Genomic DNA, 14,988 nt, shown 5'->3' on the forward strand with positions numbered 1-14,988 from the left:
ACATCTTAAATAGGTTCCAGTGAGCCACAGTTACTAGTTTTCTAGCTGTGCTGGTGCCCGAGTTTAGCATGAGGACAGCTTCATCCTCTCATGGGATCTGCAATCACACACAGCTCAAGACAGGGGAACAGACACAGGGAGTACATTCTAGGGTTTGGTAGATCAACAAGGAAGTGAGTGAGGACAAATATCTCTCATTGGTCTGTTGGCAGTTTCTGACACTCTGTATCTCTGCCTCAAGCAGTCCAAACATAGCTTCTTTGCTCTGGCAATAACCCAAGAACATGAAATTCTCACACAGAGATTTTTTTCCCTCAAGATTTCATCAAACTAGAAATTGCTATAGCCAGCAGTGAGTCAGGATTTGCTTTTGTTCATTAATCAAGGCTATGGAGTTATTCACTAAGGTTCTTACTCAGCTTCTTAGTTGCCTTTGTTTTTGGTCAACTCTCAGTTATCCATGCTCCAGATTTCTGGGGACATGCTTCCCAGAGACCACTATCTGCACACTGCCTTTCTTTCTTTTTATAAAAGAAAATATTTACTTATTTGGCTGCACTGGGTCTTTGTTGTGGCATGTGGGATCTTTAGATGCAGCATGTAGGATCTAGTTCCCTGACCAGGGATCAAACCTGTACCTCCTGCATTGGAAGTGTGGAGTCTTAACAACTGGACCACCAGGGAAGTTTATTTTTTTTCTTTTATTGGAGGCTGATTATTTTACAATATTATATTGGTTGGTTTTGCCATACATTGACATGAATCCGCCCCGGGTGTACATGAGTTCCCCTTCCTGAAGCCCCCTCCCACCTCCCTCCTCCCTTTATCCTCCCTCTGGGTCATCCCCACACACCAGCCCCGAGCATCCTGTAACATGCATCGACCCTGAACTGGCGATTCGTTTCACATATGACAACATACACGTTTCAATGCCATTCTCCCAAATCATCCCACCATCACCCTCACCCTCTCCCACAGAATCCCAAAGACTGTTCTATACATCTGTGTCTCTTTTGCTGTCTCGTATACAGGGTTATCATTTGCATCTTTCTAAATTCCATATATATGCATTAGTATACTGTATTGGTGTTTTTCTTTCTGGCTTACTTCACTCTGTATAATAGGCTCCAGTTTCATCCACCTCATTAGAACTGATTCAAATGCATTCTTTTTAATGGCTGAGTAATATTCCATTGTGTACATGTACCAAAGCTTTCTCATCCATTCGTCTGCAGATGGACATCTAGGTTGCTTCCATGTCCTGGCTATTATAAACAGTGCTGCGATGAACATTGGAGTACATGTGTCTCTTTCAATTCTGGTTTCCTCGGTGTGTATGCCCAGGAGTGCAACTGCTGGATCATATGGCAGTTCTATTTCCAGTTTTTTGAGGAATCTCCACACTGTTCTCCATAGTGGCTGTACTAATTTGCATTTAATAGATTTATTTTTTTAAGTCTTATCCTATTGATAGGGTGTTTGTTTGTTTGTTTGTTTTTTTGACACACCACTTGGCATGCAGTATCTTCCCCAATCAGGGACTGAACCCATGTCCCCTGCAGTGGAAGCTCAGAGTCTTAATCACTGGACTGCCAGGGAAGTCACCATGCATGCTTTTCTTTACTCATCTTAAGACACAGAGCATGGCATTTTTATATGTGAGGCAGTTGCATTTACTAACATTCTCCTCGGGACCACAGCCAGAAACAAGTTCTAAGTGGAGAACACCAGTCTGAACATGTTCCGCATCTTTCACACCCCATAATCTCTTCTCAAGAGTTTTCATGTGGCATTTGGTGGGCAATGCCTGGAAACTTCTTTCTTGGTACTTTTTCTTCCACAGAACTTCCCTGGAACTCACTATATTGTTATACATTTCCTGGGTGAAGGAAAAACCCCAGAGAAAGGAGGCATACAAACCAGAGGGACATAAAATAGAAAGGCAAGATCACCAGGAAATCTTGCTGTCAGGTCAGGTCGCCAGAGTCAGCTATGACCAGGGTAGCCAGGGGAGCAAAGAAAGAGAACACCCATGTGCACATGTACACACACACACACACACACACACGCACACACATTCAAGAGCCTGTGAAATATTCCATTTCTTGAATGCTTATTATAGTGTCCAGACATTTGAAATTTTACAGATGTTAAAACAAACTTGAAAGGCCAAAGAACAAAGTAGCTTGTATTTCGTTCTTCTTTAATGGAAAACATTTGTTCCTCTGGCTTTATAAAGATAAACAGTATGTTTCCAATTTCAAACCATCAACCCTCAGTATCAATAAACAGTCTGGTGACCACTAAGGGCTCTCCTTTCGAGGTGCCTCAACCAAGAAACGACTTCAGAGTAAAACTCCAATACTTTGGCCACCTCATGTGAAGAGTTGACTCACTGGAAAAGAGTCTGATGCTAGGAGGGATTGGGGGTAGGAGGAGACGGGGATGACAGAGAATGAGATGGCTGGATGGCATCACCGACTTGATGGACATGAGTTTGAGTGAACTCCAGGAGTTGGTGATGGACAGGGAGGCCTGGCGTGCTGTGATTCATGGGGTTGCAAAGAGTCGGACACGACTGAGTGACTGAACTGAACTGAACTGAAGCATCTGTATCCCAAGAGAAAGCAGAAAGCTGAGGCTTAGAGCCCCACTTAGAAAGCTGAGGCTGCCCTAAGGACCTCACCTGTTGAGAGTACTTCCTCTCTAGCCTGTCACTGTCCTTAACGGTCACTCACAGAAACACACATCCTTATGGCTAAAAGAGACAAAACACCACCGTTTAATCACATCCTCCAGGTAAAGCTTTACTTCCCAAAGGTCCCTATCAAAAAATATATGTGAATGCATTAGCATCTGAAAACAGATGATGCACCAGCAGGGATACACTTCACCTTGGAGAGCACCTAATGGACCCATTTGTGAAGAAGAGGAACTAGAAAAGACTCAAAGCATGGATGTTGGGGAAACCCTATTTCCTCATCCTTGGGGTTCTATGAGGAGTCTTATAACTTCTCCTCTCATAAGAAAGAAAAGTGTTAGTCACTCATTCATGTCCAGCCTTTTGCAACCCCATGGACTGTGGCCTGCTGGCTCCTCTGTCCATGGGATTCTCCAAGCCAGAACCCTAGAGTGGGTTGCCATTCCCTTCTCCAGGGGATCTTCCTGACCCAGGGATCAAACTTGGATCTCCTGCATTGCAGGTAGATTCTTTACCGTCTGAGCCACCAGGGAAGAGCCCATAAGAGCCCATAAGAGACAGGTTTATCTAATTGTCAGGTGAGCAAAAGTGGAACTGAAGCATTAGAGATACACAATCAGGGCCTCACTGCCTTCCTTTCTTGATGCTCAGAGGCTGTGAGCAGCACATGGTTCTCCTAGCAGCAGCTAAAGGAGGGTGTGCCTTGTGGCCCCAATCCCCGCCTCGCAGGGGGAGCCCAGCCAGGCTCAGGGAGCAGAGTCTGATTTGATTGATCCACCTCTACACCACCAGATATGCTCTTTTGATCCCCATGTGGGGCCTGTCATCTATTTCTCAATTGAATCCAGATTCAGAGGCAAACAGGATTAAGACTTCTGGGGCTCTTGGATGCCAAGGAGGCAGTCTCTGTGTGATGCAACTGGAAGGGCTCAAGCTCAGCTAGGAGGCAGTGTGAGGATACTGAGTGTTAAGGAATAAGCTCAAAGCCACTTTTGTGACCTGGGACCAGACACAGACACACACTTACCACTTCATCTTTCCCCGCCTCCAGCAGAGCATCCAGGCGGCTAGTGTGACTTGAAGTCAGCTCAAAAGGCAACTTCTCAACCCAGCTGATGGCAGCGGCTATGGATGGTGCTGTCACAGGAACAGCGTTTTCCTGCCATTTCACAGGCTCTTGAGAAACCCTGAAAGGAATCACATGGGGCTGTCACCAGGCAGTGGTCAATGTAGCTGTCAGCCCTCAGTCTCAGAGCTACAAGCAACAAGACACCCAATGTCACTAGAGAGAAAGAAAATGTAGCTCCCAGACCTCTGAAAGTTACTGAGAAAACAGGTGAGCTATTTAAGGCAGGTTTCCAAAGCATCACGACTTTTCATAAGCTGTACTGATTGGGAAAAACATTTATAGGAGAAGGGCTTCCCTGATAGCTCAGTTGGTAAAGAATCCGCCTGCAATGCAGGAGACCCCAGTTCGATTCCTGGGTTGGGAAGATCTGCTGGAGAAGGGATAGGCTACCCACTCCAGAATTCTTGGGCTTCCCTTGTAGCTCAGCTGGTAAAGAATCCAACTGCAATGTGGGAGACCTGGGTTCAATCTCTGGGTCAATGCCAGAGACCTGGGTTTGATCTCTGGGTTGGGAAGATCCCCTGGAGAAGGGATGGGCTACCCACTCCAGTATTCTTGGGCTTCTCTTGTGGCTCAGCTGGTAAAGAATCTGCAGTGTGGGAGACCTGAGTTCGATCCCTGGGTTGGGAAGATCCCCTGGGGAAGGGGAAGGCTAACCACTACAGTATTCTGGCCTGGGTCGCAGAGTCGAACACAACTGAGTGACTTACACTTTTCACTTTCGAGAATTAAAAAATCTCAAAAATGTGAATATTACCAAGTGCATTAAAATTATTGAGGAAAGTGCACAGGGAACTATATTCAATATCTTGTAATAATCTACAATGGAAAAGAACCTAAAAAAGAATACATATAAATTTTTATAACTGAATTACTTTGCTGTACTCCTGAAATTAACATAATACTGTAAATCAACTATATTTCAATAAAAATTTTAATGTCAAACAATTAGAGGAAAGTTATTTTCATAAATAGGCAGGTTTACTTGCAACTGTCTTCTATGAGTAGTAAGTTTATAAGCATTCAGTTCAGTTCAGTTCAGTCCAGTCACTCAGTTGTGACCGACTCTTTGCGACCCCATGAATCACAGCACGCCAGGCCTCCCTGTCCATCACCAACTCCCGGAGTTCACTCAAACTCATGTCCATCGAGTCGGTGATGCCATCCAGCCATCTCATTCTCTGTCGTCCCCTTCTCCTCCTGCCCCCAATCCCTCCCAGCATCAGAGTCTTTTCCAGTGAGTCAACCCGTCATATGAGGTGGCCAAAGTATTGGAGTTTTAGCTTTAGCATCAGGATTTGTAAATTGGCAACAATTTTGTTACTCCACAACTTTATTTCTAATTCTTTTATTACATTGTTTTCATTGTTCTGAAAGATTCCTATCAGTTACCCTTTTTAGGATCAAAAACAGTATTGCTTTGAATTCATCAGAGTGTTAGTTTTTAAATTCTTGGAACTTTTGATTAAATCATTTAATTTGGGATTGAAAATGTGATGGAAATCCGCCCCCCCCCCAAAAAAAAACAGCTACTTGACTTAATCTCTGTGTTTATAATTAAATGAATTATATGAATCATATATGAATTTGTAACGGGAAGAATTATATCAATCCCAGACTAAATGAATCAGCCTGATTTGTCCCTCTTGGCCTCTACCTCCAGAGGCCTAGGTTGCCTCACCTCTGTGTCACCCCTGTGTGGCCTCTGCATAGAGGATCTGGCTAGGTGGCATATATGCTATAGCACATATTTCCAAGAAGAAAGCACTACAGACTTAATCACTTAATTCCTTCAATAATATATGTGATAGAAATAGGAACCTAGGACAGAACAAACACAATCAGGCAGTATCTTCAAAGGTGTCATTTGTTTTAGCTGAAAATATTTTACTTAGAAAAGAAAGACTCAGATAGCTGGCCTTCTCATCCAGGTATCTTTTGTCAAGGAGACAGAGCAAATGTTCCACAGGAGAAGTCAGCACTGAAGTCCAAATTCTCTTGAATCCAAGAATCTGTAAATAATTGATTGTGAAGACTCTGAAATAAGGGAACTTCTATAAAGCCAGCCACCTGTTGTTCTGATTAAAAGAGAGGTCAGCTTACAGAGGAAATCAAGTTAAGCTGCAAACTCAGTCTGAAAAACAGTGAAAATTTGTGATGCTGAAATTCATTATCAAACCTAAAGTCTAAAATGTGTGAAGGAATTTTATGGCCTTAAACATATATTCAATATAATAAATATCCTTATATTTTGACCTTGACATACACTGAAGAGAAGGCTGTTTTAAAATCTCTAATGCCCTGCACAAAATAGATAAAAGTTTTTAACACTGACTCATTATGGGGTTTTGCTGGAATGATAAAGTCTAAGAAATTACAAGATTATAGCTCTTCCCTATCTATTCACAGAGCTCACTGTGTTAGTCATGCTACTTAACTCCAGACACATGAAAATTACTCATGAAGTTTCAGGGAAATACTGCTTTCCTATGGGAACTCACCATATGACATTGAACTTGGCTATGTGAGCCACTTGCTCCTGGAGGACCATGGTTAGAGCATCTCGGCACAGATTAAGCTCCTCCTCTAGCATGCCACCAAAATCCAGCACTATGGTGATGCACTGCTCCAAGATGACACCAAAGATCTGCCGGCTGTTGCTGGTGAGCCAGTCCATCCGCTGCTTGTAGCTCTCCACAGCTTGTGTTAAATGTTCCATATACTGAGTGATCAGTTCTGATTTGGCTGTCAGCTTAATGAGAATAAAAGTAACAAAATAAAATAAATAGAAGCATACCAAAACAAGTCATTTAAAAAAATCATTTACTGGAGTATAGTTTTTCTTTTTTTTACAATGTTTTGTTGGTTTCAGGCATACAGCAAAGTGAATAACTTTTATATATATATATATATATATATAAATGTATATATATATATCCACTCTTTTTCTTAAAGATTATTTTCTCATACAGGCCACTACAGAGTATTGAGTAGAGTTCCCTTTGCTATACAGCAAGTTTTCTATTTTACATATGGTAGTGTATATATGTCAGTCCCAATCTCCCGATTTATTCCCTCCATCTCCCAGTAACCATAAATTTGTTTTCTACATCTGTGACATTACTTTCATTTTGTAAATGAATACATTCGTATCTTTTTTTTAGATTCTACATTAGGCAATATCATATGATATTTGTCTTTCTGTGTCTGACTTAATGTCACTCAGTATGACAATCTTTAGGTCTACCCATGTTGCTATAAATAGCATTAATTTGTTATTTTTCATAGCTGGGTCAAAACAAGTCATTTGAACCCCAGTGAAGCCAGGAACAATAGGGCCCACTGAGTTATGACTTTGCCATCAAAAACTGTATATTAATAACAATTTCACAGATGATCCTCCAAACCCCATACATTCCAGGAAGAAGTCTTCCAATCTTTCAAATAAAAAACCCTTGGATAATTTCCCATAGAAGGAAACATGATTATGAGATCTATACAAAAATATAGCATTCTTTAAAAAAAAAAAAAAGTGTTTCCAGATTGTGTTTAACCTTTCCAGTTACAGAATTATTTTTAATTCTGAAAATGCTCAGGGGTACTCTGAAGAAATTAGGTAAAAGAAAACAGAGATCAGCAAAGGCAGAGGGGAAAAAAATTCCTAAAGAAACCAGATAAAGATGAACTAACAAACCATAAAGTTAGTAGAAAGAAGGAAATTATAAAGATCAGAGCAGAAATAAATGAAATAGAGACTAAAGAAACAATGGAAAATATCAATGAAGCTAAGAGCTGGTTCTTTGAAAAGATAAACAAAACTGACAAACCTTGAGCCAGACTCATAGAGAAAAGAGAGAGTGCCCAAATCAATAAAATCAGTAATGAAAAAGACAGAAATACAAAGGATCATGAGAGATTGCTATGAACAACTATATACCAATAAAATGAACAACATAAAAGAAAAGCACAAATCTTCCAGATGGAGCCAGGAAGAAATAGAAAACATGAACAGGCCAATTATCAGCAGTAAAACTGAAAAAGTGAAAAAAAAAAAAAAACTCCCCTAAAACAAAAGTCTAGAACCAGATGGTTTCACAGGTGAAAATTTTACCAAATATTTAGAGAAGAGTTAACATCTATCCTTCTCAAACTATTTCCAAAAAAATTGCAAAGTCAGGAACACTTCCAAATTCATTCCACCAGGTTAGTATCACCCTGATATCAAAACCACAAAATATAAAATTACAGGCCTGTCACTGATGGACATAGACGCAAAAATCTTCAGCAAAATATTGGCAAACCAAATTAAAAAATAGGTTAGAAGGATCATATACCATGATCAAGTGGGATTTATCCCAGGGGTGAAGGATGGTTCAATAACTGCAAATCAATAAATGTGATACACTACATTAACAAACTGTAGAATAAAAAATCATGATCATCTCAATAGATGAAGAAAAATCTTTTTGTAAAATTTAATATCTGTTTACGATTTTAAAAAAACTCCCCACAAAGTGGATATAGAGGGACCTTGACAATATAAAGGCCATATATGATAAACCTATAGCTAATACCATACTTGATGGTGAAAAGCTAAAAGTATTTCCCTTAAGATCAGGAACAAGACATGGATGCCTGCTCTTGTCTCTTTAATTCAATTTAGTATTGGAAGTTCTAGTCAGAGCATCAAGCAATCAGACCTTAAAAAAGGAATTCAACTTGGAAAGGAAGAAGTAAAATCGTCACTGTTTGCAAACAACGTAATACTATACATAGAAAATCTTAAAGACACCACCAAAAAAACTACTAGAGACCATGAATGAATTCAGGATACAAAATCAGTACACAGAAATCTGTCACAGTTTTATATACTAACAATGAACTATCAGAAAGAGAAATTGAGAAAACAATCCCATTTACCATCACATCAAAAAGAATAAAATATCTAGGAATAAATCTAAGGAGATAAAAGACCTATACTCAGAAAAATATTAAGCTATTAATAAAGGAAATTAAAGAAGACACAAAGAACTAGAAAGGTATTCCATGTTCATTGATTGGAAGAATTAATGTGGTTAAAATGACCATGCTACACAAGACAATCTACGTATTTAATGCCTCTGTATCAAAATACCAATGGCATTTTTCACAGAACTAGAATAAATAATTCTAAAATTTGTATGGAAACACAAAAGACCCAGAATAGCCAAAGCAATCTTAAGAAAGAAGAACAGAGTTGGAGGTATCATGTTCCTTGACTTCAGACTACATTACAAAGCTACAGCAATCAAAACAGTGTATGGTACTGGCACAAAAACAGACACATAGAACAATGGGGCAAAACAGAGAGCCCAGAAATAATGGGCAATTAATCTATGACAAAGGAGGCAGGAATATACCACGGGGAAAAGACACTCTATTCAATAAATGGTGCTAGAAAAACTAGATGTCTACTTATAAAAGAATAAAATTAGAATATTTGCTCACACTGCATATAAGAATAACCTTAAAATGGATTAAAGAACAAAATGTAATACTGGAAACCATAAAACTCCAAGAATAAAACATAAGCAGAACACTCTTTGATATAAATCATAGCAATATTTTTTGGATCTGTCTTCTAAGGCAAAAGAAACAAAAGCAAAAATAAACAAATGGGACCTAAATAAACTTAAAGATTTTTCTCACAGCATACTAAACCATTGACAAAATGAAAATACAGTCTTCTGAATGGGAGAAAATATTTACAAATGATATAACTCACGAGGGATTAATATCTAAAATTAACAGCTCACACAACTCAATATAAAAAAAAAACATGATTGAAAAATGGGCCAAAGATCTAAACAGACATTTTGCCAAAGAAGATATATGGATAGTTAAAAGACACATAAAAAGATGCTCAACATCACCAATCATGAGAGAAAGACAAATCAAAACCACAGTGATATATCACTTCACACCAGTCAGAATGTCCGTCATCAATCACAAAGACCACAAATAACAAATGATGGAGAAGGAACAGAGACAAAGGAGACCTCTACACTGTTGGTGGGAATGTAATTGGTGTATCCACTACGGAAAACAGTACGGAAGTGCTTTAAAACACTAAAATTACAACTGGCATATAATCCGGCAATTATCTTGGGTATATATCCAAAGAAAATGAAAACACTAATTTCGTGAAGATACATGCAGCCCAATGTTTATAGCAACATACTATATATGAAATAGATAATTAACAAGAACTTACTCCATAGCACAGGGAACTGGACTCAGTAATCTGTAACAATCTATATGGGAAAAGAATCTGAAAAGGAATGAATATGTGTATATGCATAACTAAATCACTTTGCTGTATACCTAAAACTAGCACAATATTGTCAATCAACTATTTGCTATTGTTCAGTCACTAAGTTGTGTCCAGACTCTGCAACTGAAGAGGTTTCCTTTTTCTCTGTTCCCATGAACTGCAGCATGCCAGGCTTCCCTGTCCTTCACCATCTCCTGGAGTTTACTCAAACTTATGTCCATTGAGTCAGTGATGCTATCCAATATTCTAATATAAAATAAGAATTAAATTTTTTAAAACTTTTATTCAATAAATCTAGATATAATTCAGATATTCCAAAGAAAACTAGGTGGGGCAGGGAAGAAATTAGGTAGAAGAAAAGCGAGATCAGCAAAGCCAGATTGAAAAAAAAATTTCACTGAAACATCTGCCTAAATACAACATGCCAAAAACATTTCTGAAAATGCTTCTAAACATGCCAGCATATCTGTCTGGCTTCCTCTAAGGGGTGCCATCCCAGTACCCATCCTTGTGCTCATGGCCTTTGTCCTGTGTCCTCTTGTCTCTCAGGCCGAGCTCCCCTGTACCTAGATCACTTGATCACACAGAACTACTACCAACACTTTAGGGGCTGCCCTTGAAAGGTGACATACAAATAAAACATCATTCACAGAGGTCAGGAACAATCATGCAAGGCCTTCCAGGCTGCTGGCAGGGGGCAGGAGATAAACAAAAGGATTGAGAAAAAATGGTGTCCTGTTCTGTGAAGAATCAATTTTTAAAAGGTACGGTATTAAAAAAAAAAATCCTTTCAACAATCCCCACAACATCTTAAGGAAGGTGTGTCTCCTGAACACACCATGCAATTCTATGTTTTCATGCCTTGGCTCATGCTCAGCCTTTCATTTTCTCCCCTCCAACTCTGTGTCTCAAGCTTATTCCTGAAGCACAAGCATCACCTCCTGCTGCTTTCCATGGCTCCCTAAAGCAGCATTCCTAACCCCCTCGTCAGACTTCGCAGCACTTACTACAAGTCACCACCACAGCATGGAAACCAGGGTGGGACCATGTCACAGGGGCCGTGAAGGTGGAATTGAATGGCAAAAACAGACATATTCAGTATTTCTGCATTGATTTTTAAGGTGATTCAGACAAAAAAAAAACACACTTTGTACACCAAATTCAAAATTCCATGGATATTATTGTTTGTGTGTATGCTAAATCACTTCAGTCGTGTCCAACTCTTTGTGACCCCATGGACTGCAGCCTACCAGGCTCCTCTGTCCATGGGATTCTCCAGGCAAGAATACTGGAGCCGGCTGCCATTTCCTTCTCCAGGGGATCTTCTCAACCCAGGAAATGAACTCCCTCTCTTATGTCTCCCGTATTGGCAGGCAGGTTCTTTACCACTAGTGGTACCTGGGAAGCCCTACTAAACAATATTATTGTTTAGGAACAGGCTAAGTATGAGAGTAATGTATATTGTTTAAATACTAAGAAATAGCAGTCCAAGTGGACTCTACATGGATGTACAGTGACATGAACAAGTATCCATGAAGCAACATGATGGGACTCTGGAGCTCCCTGTGGGAGTCTCTGGAGCTCCCTGTGGTGGCCGGAGTGCGTACAGGGCCTGACATGTTGTGGCGGGTGCAGGAATCACATGCTGAATTGCTGGGAATCAAGGACTCCAGTACACGGTACCATTCTCTCTATATACACTACTACCTGCATCAGTGGTCCTTTATTTCTAGAGCACCTGTCAGGTAATAGCAGCCTGCTCTTGCCTTTCAGATGACCCCGTCATACTGTTTTTTTCCCTTTATTTTCTAGGTAAAATAAAGTGTTGATATGCAAACGTCTTCACCTCTGGTCAGGTGCTTTCTGCACTCATCTCTAACGGGTCAGGCTCCTGGGCTGTGACTTTCACCACCCTCTACAGTCAGAAGAAGTCCTCCAGCACTGCGAAGGCTCCGACTTGGCTGCCTCTCTGTGTCAACCTCAGCAGTGTGTCCCTGGACCTGCCCATGGAGGGAACTCCAACTTACATTGTATACTCTGCCATCTTCCATCGTGTAGATCCGTGGAAACAGGCCGTTCGCATACCGGGAAGCCACAAGTCTCCCCAGAGACATCACATAATCTGCATGTTTATAAAGAAAAGCAGTCAAAATGGTACAATATCAACACTTATTTTTATTTCCAAACACTTATCTCTGACATCAAATTATATCTGTAATGCTTAGAGTTCTGTTCTAGATAATGAAGTATTTCCAGGCACTAGGATAAATGTGACTGTTATAACACCAAATGTATGCATGAATGGGAAGGAAGAACAGTGTTTATTTCTTGGTCTCCTTGGTCTTTTGCCCAGAACAATTAAGGCAGAGGTCAAAAAGATGACCTGCCTCTTGAGAAACCTGTATGCAGGTCAGGAAGCAACAGTTAGAACCGGTCATGGAACAACAGACTGGTTCCAAATAGGAAAAGGAGTGCGTCAAGGTTGTATATTGTCACCTTGCTTATTTAACTTATATGCAGAGTACATCATGAGGAACGCTGGGCTGGAAGAAGCACAAGCTGGAATCAAGATTGCTGGGAGAAATATCAATAACCTCAGATATGCAGATGACACTACCCTTATGGCAGAAAGTGAAGAGGAACTCAAAAGCCTCTTGATGAAAGTGAAAGAGGAGAGTGAAAAGGTTGGCTTGAAGCTCAACATTCAGAAAACAAAGATCATGGCATCTGGTCCCATCACTTCATGGGAAATAGATGGAAAAACAGTGGAAACAGTGTCAGACTTTATTTTTTTGGGCTCCAAAATCACTGCAGATGCTGATTGCAGCCATGAAATTAAAAGACGCTTGCTCCTTGGAAGGAAAGTTATGACCAACCTTGATAGTATATTAAAAAGCAGAGACATTACTTTGCCGAACAAGGTCCGTCTAGTCAAGGCAATGGTTTTTCCCGTGGTCATGTATGGATGTGAGAGTTGGACTGTGAAGAAAGCTGATCGCCGAAGAATCGATGCTTTTGAACTGTGGTGTTGGAGAAGACTCTTGAGAGTCCCTTATACTGCAAGGAGATCCAACCAGTCCATTCTAAAGGAGATCAATCCTGGATGTTCATTGGAGGGACTGATGCTAAAGCTGAAACTCCAATACTTTGGCCACCTCATGAGACGAGTTGACTCACTGGAAAAGACTCTGATGCTGGGAAAGGTTGGGGGCGGGAGGAGAAGGGGACGACGGAGAATGAGATGGCTGGATGGCATCACCGACTCTGTGGACATGAGTTTGAGTGAACTCCGGGAGTTGGTGATGGACAGGGAGGCCTGGCGTGCTGTGATTCATGGGGTCGCGGAGAGTCGGACACGACTGAGCGACTGAACTGAACAAAAAGATGACATAGAAGTTATGTTTAATTCCAGAAATCTTTTATTTGGGACTTGGACTTAGTTTTCAGAATTTTAAAAACGAAACCTAGGGGCTTCTCTGGTGGTTCAGTGGTTAAAGATCTGCCTGCCAATGCAGGGGACACGGGTTCCATCCCTGCTCCTGAAGAATCCCACATGCCATGCAGCAACTAAGCCCATGCACCACAACTGCTGAGCCCACACACCCGGAGCCTGTGATCCACAACAAAAGAAGCCACCTCAATGAGAAGTCTACACGCTGCAACTAGAGAGTAGCCCTGACTCACCACAACTAGAGAAAGACCACATGCAGCACTGAAGACCCAGCATAGCCAAAAATTAAATGAATAAAAATTTTAAATATTAAACTTAGATATTATCTACTATTCTCTCATGTAGGGGGTTGTGAATAAATGAGATGAAGCAAGGGTCAGAATACTCATACAGAATGTCAAAACCACTTTCTTCTCAGAGCATATGCTCAGCTGTTCCACATCCACCCCATAAACCCTCACTGAACACCCACTAGGCGCTAGACAGTGTTTCCAGAATGGGAATACAATGTTTCCTGAAACATGGTCATTCCCTCACAGAACTAAAAGAAAGTTTCATGGACTAGTTATGACTGGCAAGACAGAGATGAGGTAAGGCTTCAGCAACTGTTTTTATTTTGATGATTATTTTGTTATTATTATAAATTATTAAGTCCCAAAAGTGGTGAAGAGTGGGTGATACTCTTGGATCCAACACTTCCTTTCCTCTGCCTTTCTAGGGAGGCAGGCTCGCAGCCTGCTTGGGAAAGGCAGAAGGGCAAGGCTACATTTTATAGACTAGGCTTGGTCCCAAATCACCAGCAATGATAAAATTTACAAGTCTTGAAGTTCAATGTCCATAATAGGGAAGAGCAAAGAATGGGTACTTGAATTCTGTCAGCAATAACCTCATTCAATAAATCTCTCAAACTCTAAAACCTTCATTTCTGAGATTTCAACATTGTGACTGACATTTATAGAGCAACTTCACATCACCAGCAGCATTTTCTCTTTACCTCAGGCATTTATCTGGAGTCAGAAGAGAGGGCTGTGTTTTGAGAACTGAAGGAGATTAATTTATGTATGACTTCATCAGCTGTATTGCCAATTAAAATGAAAGGCATTGTAAATTCCTCATTCAATAACGGTGAAGTAAATTAAAAGACGCTTACTCCTTGGAAGGAAAGTTATGACCAACCTAGATAGAATATTAAAGAGCAGAGACATTACTTTGCCAGCAAAGGTCCGTCTAGTCAAGGCTATGGTTTTTCCAATGGTCATGTATGGATGTGAGTTGGACTGTGAAGAAAGCTGATGGCCTAAGAATTGATGCTTTTGAACTGTGGTGCTGGAGAAGACTCTTGAGAGTCCCTTGGACTGCAAGGAGATCCACCCAGTCCATTCTAAAGGAGATCA

General features: G+C 40.5%; 1 protein-coding gene across 8 annotated transcripts in view; it reads right to left on the reverse strand.

Moving 5' to 3' along the window:
• The window catches only part of VWA3B (von Willebrand factor A domain containing 3B), a 200,411-nt gene that overhangs the window by 169,484 nt on the left and 15,939 nt on the right, over positions 1 to 14,988 (reverse strand). For 7 of the 8 annotated variants that reach the window (XR_016038655.1, XM_055400112.2, XM_055400111.2 and 4 more), the window contains 3 exons: positions 12,171 to 12,265; positions 6,332 to 6,582; positions 3,729 to 3,888 (listed from right to left, as the gene is read on the reverse strand). Coding sequence is in view for 6 of the 8 variants with exons in the window: in XM_055400111.2 (XP_055256086.2) it covers positions 3,729 to 3,888; positions 6,332 to 6,582; positions 12,171 to 12,265 (506 nt within the window). In the remaining 2 variants the exon portion in view is untranslated. Of the gene's footprint in view, positions 1 to 3,728; positions 3,889 to 6,331; positions 6,583 to 12,170; positions 12,266 to 14,988 lie in introns of those variants that run through there. The other variant, XM_088841658.1, reaches the window with a different exon arrangement.

The sequence above is a fragment of the Moschus berezovskii genome, chromosome 11 (assembly GCF_049115385.1).
Source record: "Moschus berezovskii isolate FMDL1 chromosome 11, NW_MosBer_1.0, whole genome shotgun sequence".
NCBI classification, from domain to species: domain Eukaryota; kingdom Metazoa; phylum Chordata; class Mammalia; order Artiodactyla; family Moschidae; genus Moschus; species Moschus berezovskii.